Source organism: Rhynchophorus ferrugineus, unplaced genomic scaffold, assembly GCF_030347505.1.
Source record: "Rhynchophorus ferrugineus isolate W39M unplaced genomic scaffold, kcgeb_rfMv2 rfM1, whole genome shotgun sequence".
Taxonomy (NCBI): Eukaryota; Metazoa; Arthropoda; class Insecta; order Coleoptera; family Curculionidae; genus Rhynchophorus; species Rhynchophorus ferrugineus.
In genome coordinates, this window is record NW_027472580.1 from 61,343,100 (window position 1) to 61,355,914 (window position 12,815).

At 29.1% G+C, this 12,815-nt stretch overlaps 3 protein-coding genes across 4 annotated transcripts in view; 2 read left to right on the plus strand and 1 right to left on the minus strand.

Moving 5' to 3' along the window:
• The window catches only part of LOC143194718 (actin-2), a 39,460-nt gene extending 33,703 nt beyond the window's left edge, over positions 1-5,757 (plus strand). For both annotated transcript variants that reach the window (XM_076401497.1, XM_076401412.1), the window contains exons 2-6: positions 2,132-2,525; positions 3,467-3,635; positions 3,688-3,800; positions 4,660-4,815; positions 4,956-5,757. In XM_076401497.1, coding sequence (XP_076257612.1) covers positions 2,138-2,525; positions 3,467-3,635; positions 3,688-3,800; positions 4,660-4,815; positions 4,956-5,188 — 1,059 coding nt within the window. In that variant the 5' untranslated portion in view covers positions 2,132-2,137 and the 3' untranslated portion in view covers positions 5,189-5,757. The remainder of the gene's footprint in view (positions 1-2,131; positions 2,526-3,466; positions 3,636-3,687; positions 3,801-4,659; positions 4,816-4,955) is intronic.
• Nubp2 (NUBP iron-sulfur cluster assembly factor 2) lies at positions 5,752-6,946 on the minus strand. Its single transcript, XM_076402477.1, has 5 exons — positions 6,747-6,946; positions 6,600-6,688; positions 6,306-6,487; positions 6,077-6,248; positions 5,752-6,006 (listed from the first exon to the last, which is right to left on the minus strand). Exons 1-5 carry the CDS (start codon positions 6,855-6,857, stop codon positions 5,787-5,789), a joined length of 774 nt encoding a protein of 257 aa, XP_076258592.1. The 5' UTR covers positions 6,858-6,946; the 3' UTR covers positions 5,752-5,786.
• A 34-nt stretch (positions 6,947-6,980) lies between these two features.
• Positions 6,981-12,815, plus strand: Ttc26 (Tetratricopeptide repeat domain 26). The gene is made up of 11 exons (XM_076399641.1): positions 6,981-7,340; positions 7,412-7,555; positions 7,664-7,832; positions 7,899-8,130; positions 8,232-8,361; positions 8,427-8,573; positions 8,628-8,807; positions 8,939-9,107; positions 9,208-9,391; positions 9,456-9,624; positions 12,593-12,815. Exons 1-11 carry the CDS (start codon positions 7,338-7,340, stop codon positions 12,731-12,733), a joined length of 1,668 nt encoding a protein of 555 aa, XP_076255756.1. The 5' UTR covers positions 6,981-7,337; the 3' UTR covers positions 12,734-12,815.

Here is a 12,815-nt window from a genome sequence, read left to right on the forward strand (position 1 = left end):
AAAATACAATATGATTAATTAAAATAAAAAAATTATAACAAGGAAAACTATCAAACATATAGATTAAATAGGTTTTTAAATATAATTTTTAAATAGGATTATCTCAGTAATATTATTACTTGGATAAAAAATGTTTTTAAACCTTTCTAGTCTCAGCTACATAAAGATGACGAAAATAAAATTACTAGCTTTCTAGATTCGCCATTTCAAATGGATTTACCGCACGAGAAATTAACGGCCAAAAAAGTTAAACATACAATAATGAGAGAGATTAATATTAAAAAAGCTCCTGGTTATGACTTAATTACTGGCAAAATTTTAAAAGAACTATCAGAAAAGGCTATAAAGCTATTAACATATATATTTAATGCTAATATAATAATGTATAATAATGTATCTGGAAAGTAGCTAAAATATTAATGATACTTAAACCAGGAAAAATACCAGAAGATGTGACCTCCTACCGACCTATAAGTTTATTACCAATAATCTCGAAAGTTTTCGAGAAATTATACATAAAAAAACTAAACTATATAATAGAAAAAAGAAAAATTATTCCAGAACATCAGTTTGGCTTTCGCAATAAGCATGGGACTATAGAACAAGTGCATAGACTTGTAAACCAAATAAACGCTGACCTAAATGCCAAAAGATATTGTTCGGCTGCTTTCCTAGACATATCTCAGGCTTTTGACAAAGTATGGCATACGGGCTTGCAGGTTAAACTAAAGAAACTTCTCCCTCATCCGGACTATCAGCTACTAAAATCGTATCTCACTGACAGACATTTTATTGTAAATCAAGGCGATGAACATACCGAATTAAATCCCATATATTCAGGAGTTCCGCAAGGTAGTGTACTGGGTCAAGTACTGTATCTCCTGTATACGGCTGATCTGCCCACCACAAAAATAACTACTGTGGCAACATATGCAGACGATACAGCAATCTTAGCATCCCATGAAGATCCAGTCACAGCATCAATAAACCTACAAACCCACCTGGAGCAAATACAATTATGGTTGAAGACATGGCGCATTAAAGCCAATGAATCAAAATCCACGCATATAACGTTTACCCTGCGTAGAAGAACATGTCCACCAGTAAATATCAATCATCGTCAACTCCCCCAAGCAGACCATGTTAAATATCTTGGTATGCATTTAGATCGACGCCTAACCTGGAAGAAGCACATACTCTCTAAACGGAAACAACTAGGACTAAAATTATATCAAATGTATTGGCTCATTGGGCGCAAATCGAAGTTATCATTAGATAACAAGGTATTGCTGTATGAGTCTATACTCAAGCCCATTTGGACATATGGAATTCAACTATGGGGTACCGCTAGCAAATCTAATATATCCATCATTCAACGGTTCCAAAATAAGGTGTTGCGTGCCATTGTTGATGCTCCGTACTATATTTCAAATAAAGTGATACAACGCGATATTCCTTTAGAACCTATAACGAGTGTAATCCAACGTGTTTGTGTGAAGTACTTCGAAAGAGTGTCAGTGCATCCCAATGTACTCGCTAATCAGCTAAATATGCGACGTGATAGTGAAGTGCGTAGACTAAAACGTTTAACACCATCTGATCTGATTACTGGACATATGTAGAGTTTAGAATAAGCATTAGAATAAGACTAATTAATTAAGATAATATTTTATACAGAAGATGGCTTAATGAAGTGATTTTCTACATGCCATGTATATATAATATAAACAGAAGACATACTTATTGCCAATAGGGCAGATTGTGGACTCACGAAGAGTAATAATAAAAAAAAAATTACTTGGATGTTAATTATATTCAATGACCAAGATTTTATCAAAATATTTAATATCAAAAGTAAACAATATTCATTCGATAATTTTTTAATATTATTATTTCTAAGTAGGAACAAACATTTATTAAGTGTCATCTATAGTTTATTTATAAACATGAAAGCATTCATTCTCGAATTTTAGAATTGAAAATATTTCTACTAATATGAGATTTTCTAATAAATTTAAATTATCTCGTTCCATTCGCTGTCATCCTAACAATAATAGTAAAATTACCTGCCCTTTACGTATATTTATCAAAATGAGTAGATTTTTTGAATATTTATTTTTCCTATTTTCAGCTTACAATGATGAAACCAACTGTCGTTATTGATCTAGGAACGGGCAGAACTAAAGCTGGTCTTGCCGAGGAGGAATATCCGTCATGTAACATTCCAACAGTCATTTCCGCTGATGATAGTTATATAGTTGGCGATGAAGCTTTACAGCAAGGACATTACGTTTATCCCCTCAAACATGGTGTTATTCAAAATTTCGATCATATGGAAATACTTTTCGATCACATATTTGAGAAGGAATTACACATTCAACCCGAAGGCCATCCAATACTTTTGACTCAAATACCAAAAAATCCCCAAAAGGATAAAGAAAGATTGGCTGAAATGATTTTTGAGAAATATGATGCACCAGCGCTATACGAAGAAGTCAATTCTGTATTAACATTTTATTCTTCAGGTAATGTGTATAATATAATCTACTAGTTCGTAGGGAGATAATTCAAGGGTTTTGGGTATGGCTCCATAATAGGAATTAACCGCCACTACAGCACATTCCTATTTGTTCGTTCTGCATGTATTTCCTATACTCACATTTTTATCATTTGAATAGTCTATAACTTTCCTATGTAGTTTGAGATGGCTTTGACTCTATTTTCCTTAGAAAATCCAAAGCTCTTAAGCTTTTCTATGTACTGTGTGATTTGGATACCTTAAATTAGCTTGTTTTAATTGTTTTTCCTAACTGCACTTGTAAATCTCTTTCTTCTTTTTTTTGCTCTTAATGTATTTCTGTACTTCCACAAGCTTGCCACTATTTTAATTTAAACCTATTAAAAATTAAAAAATAACGTCAACTGTCTTTTGTATCACTTTCTTCATATTAAGAGATTTAAAAGCAAATTTCCTTTTCTAAGCTTTTTAAAAAAATGTATTGTACAAATCTTGTCCTGGCAATAACGAACGCGACAAAAAAGAATTATCCAATTTGGTGCAGTGGGTATGAAGTTAAGTACATATATTTAGGCTATTTATTTTTATTTTTATAAATTAGTTGTTTCAAAACTTCCAATTTAATTGTTATCTTTAATACTACTCTCTAATGTTTTTACCTGTATACTCACTGTTATGATATGTTCAAATGAATCAATTCCAATTGATCAATCGATCATGATCGCGTTGAGCTTCTAAATTGCTATCGCCAAAACTTATTAGTTGTTCATCACTTTTAAAACTAAAATATATTTTTACTTACAATGTTCAGTTAAGTCATTTATTTGATTTAATTAGGAAATCTAAAACTTACCTCGATCATTAGTAACCGAGAAAAAACTAAATAACCAAAAAAATAATACATAAAAATAAATTTGAATGCAAGTTATTATAATATTAACATTTTAGGTCGACCTGCTGGACTTATAGTGGAAAGTGGTCACGGTGTTACCAGTGTGGTACCTATTCTAAGTGGATATGCTATATCAGAAGCCATAATGAGATTGGACATAGGTGGTGGAGATATTGACAAATACTTGGTGAAGCTGCTTGTGGACAAAAGCTATTACAATATAAGGTACTTATTGTTAATTAAAAGTTTATTTTCGCTTGAACTTGGTATTTTATAGGCCAGAGGAAGCGCAATTGATCAAAGAAAATATGTGTTCAATTCCAGATTCAAAACAATTGATTGATGAAAAAGAAATATATGTTTTACCAGACGGAACTGATATACTACTAGGTAAATTATTAAATATATATTTAAATTTACCGTTAATAAACCCACAGTATGGTATGGTATTGTATGGTATGGTGAAATTCCAGTAATTTGCAATTAATCTGCATTAAGTATAAATGTGTAATTCTTAGATGTCAATATTTTCAAACGAGTAAATATTATTTTAATCTTCCTAAAACACCTATTCGAATGATCCCACGGATCGAAATATTGAAGTCCTTTTTTAATCTATATAATAAAAAAAAAGATTTTATAGATACTATGTCTTCAAAAGTAAATAATGTAATGAAAACACATCATCACGTATCAATAACCTTACTGTTAAGTATCAATGTTCATAGGAATTTGATACTATAAACCAGAACTAAAATATTTCCTATAGAAAACAAGATAATAATCAGGACAAGTGATGATAGATTTTATTGTTATTAGATGTTGGTGAAAATTCGGAACTATTTAAGTGGCAAATTTCGAGAAGCCCGAGCTTTATGGCTCTTGCAAAGGTATTATGTACTCGAGTTACCAATTAATGAGATTTTATCATAAAGCGTCAAGAAAAATCGCATAACTAATTTGTTTGTTGGAATAGTTTGGCAAATATTTTATGGTATATAGAAAGAAGCTACTGACAAATCCTAGAATCATCGCAATCACATTGCCTAGAAAGTATGCTCACCATTTCTTGAAAAGTAGTATAAAACACTTAATCTTAATTAAAATTATATAATGATAGTTTTTTTTACAATTTTTTGATCAACAGAACATACTATTCATAATATATGTAATATTGCCATTATGATGTAAAAATAATTTGTAAGTAAATATAAGCTTGTATAATTAAAAAATATATTATTTTGTCTAGGTGATGAGAAATACCATGCTGGAGATCCTTTATTTGATCCTGCCCTGATAGAACAATATGATTGTCCAGGTATCCATGAAATGGTGTTTCAATCTATATTTAAATGTGGACTTGATTTAAGAAGAGAATTTGCAAATAACATCATTTTGTCAGGAGGTAAACATTATTTCAATGTGACTTTCAGATATATATATATATATATATATATATATATATATATATATATATATATATATATATATATATATATATATATATATTTATATATATATATATATTCAATTTTTTGTTTAAAGGAAATACACTTTTTAATGGATTTGAGAATAAATTGAAGCAAGAAGTAGAGGCCCGAGTACCACAGAGTATGAAAGTAAATGTTGTTGCAGATAAAGATCGTTTGTATTATGTTTGGAGAGGTGGCTCTATTTTGGGTTCTTTAAGTACATTTTGTAAAAATATTTGTGTGTCTAGACAAGAATATGAAGAATTTGGTATGCCTATTGTTAGAAAAAAATGTAATGGTTTATAAGTTTAATGATTACTTACATTCACAATACCAAATAACATGAGGTTATTAAATAGACTGAATAATAAAAATAAAAATAAATATAATTCATAAAATAAAGACATCCAAACTACTTATTATATTTTAGAATAATAATGTCTAAAAGTTTTTGATAAATAGTTATATGTATAATTGAAATTTTATTAAAATAAGCAACCTTCAAATTATTGTTACATTTATTTTTATAATTATATAGATATTTACATAGAGTTAATGATTTAAAATAATATATTAATAATAAGTTTGTATTATTAAAATTTGTTTTATACCAAAAGAATAGTTTTATGTTATGTTTAATAAGTTTACTTTTTGTGAGTGGGCTAGTCAATTTGGATTTTATATAGAGTTTTTTATGTCTGGTAGAAATTGACACAAAATTCTATATTTTTTCATAAAAGCAATTATTTTGTTTGTAACATTATATTTTATTTAAGTAGTTATATTCTATTACTGGGTTAGTCATAATGTGGCATTCCATAAAATATAAGAAATAAATGTTGTATATTTTGTAAATAAAAAATATTACATATCAACAATAATATTTTTATTTGAAAATATAAAGTTAAACTGCAACCTGAATTACTTTGTCAACAATCTGATTAAATACCTTAGCTGAAGGAGAATCAGGTAATTCATTTACACAAGCTCTCCCAAGAAGCTGACCAACTCTAGGATCAATAGGTATAGAACCCAAGTGTTTTATATTTGATATTGTTGCTAATGTTTCTCCTCCACCTTTACTAAAAATGTTTGTGCAGTTGGTGCAAGATGGGCACACAAATCTAAAATATATATATATATATTAACACTACCTTAATAATTGTTAAGAAAAAATAATAAAATAACACATACCCACTCATATTTTCAATTAATCCTATAATTGGAATACCGGTTTTCTTACAAAATGTTATTTCTTTCCTAACATCTTCTATCGATACTAGTTGTGGTGTTGTAACAATAACTGCACCATCACATTTTACATTTTTCAAATTCTCCATAACAGTTATGTGTTCATCAGAGGTACCTGTGAAAACATATCAACATGAAAGCAGATTAATAATTTAAAATAAGCACCATTTACCAGGTGGTGTATCAATTATTAAATAATCAAGCTCTCCCCATGATACATCAGTAAGAAACTGCTTAACCATTGAGGTTTTTTTGGGGCCTCTCCAAACTACTGCATTGTTTCTATTATTTAATAAAAAACCTATTGACATAACTGCTAAATTTTGTTTTTCATCTGTATACACAGGAACCCATCTGCATAAGTATAATGATTATTTTTTATTAAAATCTGATAATAGAATATTATTAAGGAAGTAATAAACTAATAAATAAATTGATATTATAGTAGAAAAAAATTAAAATTTACCCTTCATCAGATTGATGAACATCTTTTCCTTCAAGTTGTAATAAATATGGTACGCTTGGACCACAAAGGTCTACATCTAACAATCCTACCTAAAACAGAGACAGTATGATCACATTACACCTATAAATTTATGGAAACCATACTAACTTTGCAACCTTTTTCCACTAGTGTAAGCGCAATCTGGGTACTAACTGTTGATTTTCCAACACCACCTTTACCAGATAATACAAGTATAATATGTTTAACGCCTTCTAACATTTTAAAATGGTAACAAAATATTATGAGAAATACTAAAACATTTTCATAACATTGTGTAAGTTAATAATCAGACTACTGCTTTAAATAAGGTTATGTTGTCAATCTAATAATATTTAAATTTAAAGATATTACAATAACATTATATTTTTTAAATGATTGTTAATAAAATGTATTTTTTAATAAAGTTTTAATTACTATATTATCTAACCTATAGTATATTATAATTAATATAATACCTATTTATAATTAATTCAGATATATATTTCTTATCTTATATTCAGAAAAATAATATTTCATATTATAAATAAAAGTTTTTTAATACATTAACATACAGTATATATCTTCTTTAATTTATTAAAATAATAATAAGATAATGAAAAATAAGAGTTCTGTCTCCGTGGAAACTATGTATACAAACAGTTTTAAAAAATTCTTCAATTTCAAGAATATTAAAAATTATATAGATTTGCAACATTCATAATGGTAAGATCCATAGATACTTCACTATACTATTTCATATTTATTTTAATGTCCTTATTTTAATTATTATTTAGATATTAAGTCGATCTAAACCAGCTTTAACCTCAGCAAGCGACACAACGAAAAGTTCTAAGAAAAGTGGTTTAGATAGGGGCTCATCTCAATTTGAAGAATTTTTAATAAAGAGGGATTACACTGGTGCCATTACATTGTTGGAGGTATGATTAAAACAAGTCGAAATATATATATATATATATATATATATATATATATATATATATATATATATATATATATATATATATATAACAAATATCTCTTTCTAGTTTAAAAGATATTCTGACCAAGATCATAATGCAAATTTATGGATGGGGTATTGTTATTTCCACAGGGGAGATTATAAAAATGCTTTACAAGTTTATAAAAAACTTCAAAAAGAAAATCCTGATATAAAAAATTTGGCAGTTAACATTGCTTGCTGTTATTTCTATTTGGGTAAAACACATTTTATAAATAATTATTTGATCTCTATTAATTAAAGTACATCTTTACCATCTGCAGGTATGTATGAAGAGTCGCAGGAAGCTCTTTCGCATGCTCCCACTAGTGAACTTAAAATTAGACTAAATTTTCATATATCTCATAAATTAAAAGATGAAGCAACGTTAATGGAATACCATCAACAGCTTCAAGATATATTGGAAGATCAGCTTAGTTTAGCCGCAATTCACTATTTGAGGGCCCATTACCAAGAGGCAATTGACATTTATAAACGCTTATTATTACAAAGCAGGTTTGTTCCAGATATTAATTTATTTTCTTGACATTTTGCAGAATGTATATTAAAAACGTATGTTGAAAAACGTCCTGTAAAAAAGTATTCTTAATTTTTAGAGAAAATATAGCATTAAATGTTTATGTAGCTTTATGTTATTATAAATTAGACTACTATGATGTGTCCCAAGAAGTGTTAGGTTTATACATTAGTAAATATCCAGATTCGGTTATAGCAACCAATCTTAAAGTAAGTTGTTAAAAACACTGTTAATATATTCCAAATATATTTCTAATATTCGATTAATACTTTAGGCGTGTAATACATTTCGATTATATAATGGTACCGTAGCTGAAAATGAATTGAGATCTATAATAGACCAAGCTTCTAATGTTGGTTTTGGATATGATTTAGTTAAGCATAATATGGTTGTCTTCCGCGATGGAGAGGAAGCAATGCAGGTAGAAATAATACATACTAATACGATCAGTACGTTGCAATGCAATTTTTTAAAGGTATTTCCAACTCTTGTTGATATAGTGCCAGAAGCTAGATTAAACTTAGTAATTCATTATCTAAGAAACGATGATATTAAAGAAGCTTATGAACTATTGAAAGATGTTCAGCCTGCTGTTCCTCAAGAATATATCTTAAAGGGGGTAGTTAATGCAGCACTAGGACAAGAGGTCAATTCGGTTAGTGCTTTATATATTTTATCGTTTATAATGCAGTTCCTAATTGGATCTTAACTTCTTCTGTTAAAAACTTTATGACTTACCAATAAGCTGTTAGGAATCTTAATATATAGAAAACATTTATGTCACAGGCTGAGCATATCAAAATTGCAGAGGAATGTTTCCATTTGGTAGGCAGTTCTACTAGTGAGTGTGACACTATACATGGCCGGCAATGTATGGCTGCTGCATTCTTCTTAGCAGGTCAATTTGAGGAGGTTTTGGTATATCTAACCAGCATCAAAAGTTATTTACATTCAGGTACACTGTCTAAACCATATATAGAAATTGCTTTTTTTATATCGTGTTAATTTTAATGTTAACTTAATATAATACTAATTAACTTTAATTTCGATTTTAGATGATACTTTTAATTTCAATTTTGCACAAGCAAAAACAGCATGTAACCAGTTTAAGGAAGCTGAGGAAAGTTTTCTATTGATTCAGGATCCGAAAATAAAAAATGACTACGTATATATTTCGAATTTAGCTCGATGTTATGTAATGAATAAGAAAGCTCAGGAGGCATGGGAGCTTTATCTAAAGTAAATATAATTTTTATTTTACCTGAATCTTATGGTTTCTATGTAATTGATTTTCATATTTTAGACTTGATAACAGTCCCGAGAGTTTTAATTTGCTGCTTCAGTTAGCGAACGATTGCTATAGAATGGGTGAATTTTGGTACGCTGCAAAGGCTTTCGAAATGCTAGACCGATTGGATCCAAATCCAGAGTTTTGGGAAGGGAAAAGAGGAGCAATTGTTGGAGTTTTTCAGGTTCGAAATAAAAATTTAAATAATTGTGTGATATTCTTGTGTTATATAAGAACTGATCCATTATTTCAAAGCTATAAGATTAAGACTAGTTCTAATTACTTTTTCAAAATTCAGTACCAAATCTACTTTGATTTTATTTAGTGAATATTGGCTTTTATCAGGAGCTATATTAAAAAATGGTTAAAATAAGGATGCATTAATTATTAACGGATTATATAGTATTTCCAATAGTTAAAATATCAACTAGTATGTATATATAATCTGATGATTGAAACTATTTGATGTGGAAAGCATACCATTGTCGTAATGGTTGATTTTCGCTCTATTTTCGAATGTATATACTAGCTTTCACTTTGAGCACCCGTGGAAGCAGAACATGTTCTCTTAAACATCATTAAAATTCTTCACTTGGTCCCTTGGTACAATAACTGTGTACGAGTGTAAAATTATTTGTCAAATTTGAGATCCGAGACGGTATTCGCTAAAGATATATCGTTTCTCCATTGCGCCATGCCAAAACAGTCAAAAAAAAATGACAGCCAATAGGATGATACAAACTCAATCTGATGTTCGCTTGTGCAATATTCATTGATATAAATGTTGAGCCTTTTTCGTGCGAACTATAGCATTCTGCATGATATAGTTCGCACTGCAAAGCCATTTGGCACTAACGCATTGATAACTGAGGAATCGCCTGCTATTGTAAATCTCAACGGACTCTAGCTAGCGATAATGTAGGTATTTAAGTTCATAAAAGTAAGCAACATCTATCTATTGAAGTAATAAGCCGAATCGGCAAAGCTGCAGGGGTTTCTCTAAGATGGTCCATGTGGAAGGGAGGAAATATTACAATCAAGACTAAAATTCGCCTCTTTTGAATGCTTATCATGCCAATCCTTCTGTATGGCTCTCATATTTGGAGAGTGTTAAAATCTGACATTTGTAAACTTAAGGTATTTTAAATACAATGCTTAAGGTATATTCTACATGAACTAGAGGTGTTGACCACCGAAAAAAATATCGATATTTAAAAAATATATAGTTTTAAAATTAAGTGCCGATTTTAAAAGCTTTTTAAAAAAATATATTTAATCTATTCTGAAAAAATATCGAAAAATATCGATATATTGGCCAAAAATTTCGATATATTTTTTCAAAAAATATCGATATATCGATATTTTTTCTGCATCCTTAGCATGAACTCCCTACGGATTTGTGGTGGATATAGCGAACAGCTCCGAAAAAGCAATGGACTACTTAATAACAAATTTCCTAAAACGCTGATGTTAACTGCTTTTCTGCGCTCATAAAAACCTTCACATAGAGATTTCAATTAGAATTACCTAAATAATAGTATATTACAAAAAAAATTAAATTTTTAATATTTAATAAAATTTTTACTATTTAAAAAAGTCATTGCTCATCGTTATGTTATCAAAAGTTAACATCATATGCAAAATTATTATCTGATAATCATAGTTAGGTTCAAATTATTGTATAAAACTAATTTATGAGAAGTATATCTGAGTACTGATAGATACTGAGATCATGATAGAAAATAATAAATATTCGTCAACATAGAATACTGTAATATAATTATTGTTAAACAAAATTAAATTAAAAAAATATTAGAACTGGCTTTATATCAAAAACACTCGGTAATGATGATTTGAGTTTTGACATAATCGAATTGGACATGCTAAGGATCACAAAATTTTTTTGATTTAATGATCACCATTAAATATACATTATTTGAGATATCTATAACAGCATATCTAGTTCCTGATAATCGTCATCCTAATAAAATTGTTTGTTTTTAAATTAAGTATAGAAAATAAGTAGAAAAATTGGAAAAATCCATAATTCATTTTTAAGAGTTAACATAGAACGCACATTACCTAAATCAACGGACTCGGGAACTAGAACTATTTTTAACGACAAATCACATAGGCATAGTTATCACATCGGAAACTCATTTTTCCAAAAAAAACATCAAAATACAGGGTTATGATGCCTACTGGACACTACACCCAGCGAATGTGCTCAATACGGAACCGCACTAATTATAAAACAGAAACATGGCATTTCAAACAAGACGACATTAAAAATGAAGAATTAAACACACAGCTTGGGGTTCACGATTAATAATACTTGGAAATGGAAATAAATTATTATTTAATTATTAGTCAGACTCATTATCATTATCGGCAATAATAAAGTGCCAGACCTACTGGACTTACATTTCGAAAAGCATCTCATGAAATCAAATAAAAATCGAAAGCGTAAGCGAATTAACACCTGATTACCTTCCATTATTAAACAAAAAGGCCCAATATCGCCATCAAATTAACGAATTGGAACAAGTTTAGACTAATAATGCAAGAACAAATCAATTTAAATGTAAGGCTCAAAAGTATGGATGATCTTGAGCATCAGACCCGAAATATAATGAACAAATTCGGTCAGCTGCAAAAGAAGCTATTCCAATATCTAAACCACTCGAAACTTTATAGATATTTCCGTGCAACAGTCCTAATTTTGCGGGCGGGAGTTAAAATTTTTAGTACTTAATTTTAACGGGACACCGACTTTAATAGGAAGAAATGGGTGTTGAATATCAAACTGAAAATTCAATAGTCTGTTTTAATTAAACTACAAAAATATTAAGATATCGATACTTTCCAAAAAGTATCCGTCAACAAAAATATCGAAAAATGTTTTTGGTATTTATTGCTTTTGTTGTTGTATGACGTAGTAGTAAAAAACTTGAACACGTTAAGTAACATGTTATTTAATTTTTGGTACTTAATTTTAATGGGGCTACGGTGAGATGGGAGGACGGGGTTTTGAATCTCAAACTGAAAATACAATAGCCTGTTTTTAAAAACTACAAAAACATTAAAATATCGATAATTTCTTTAAAAATATCGAAAAATATTTTTTATATTTATTGTTTTTGTTGTTGTAGGGTGTAGTAGCAAAAAAACTTCCTGTGGACATGTTGAGTGACGTGTTACAACTGTTAAGAAGTAGTACATCCAGCCAAGCGGACCAAATAGCCAAGGTGATAAGAAAGTGGTCGAAAGAAAAACGCTTAAGCATTTCGTAGAAACCCGTAGACGTAGGTTCATATTCTATTCACAAACATATTGTAATTTGATCTGATTAAATTTTGGAGCACATAATCTATA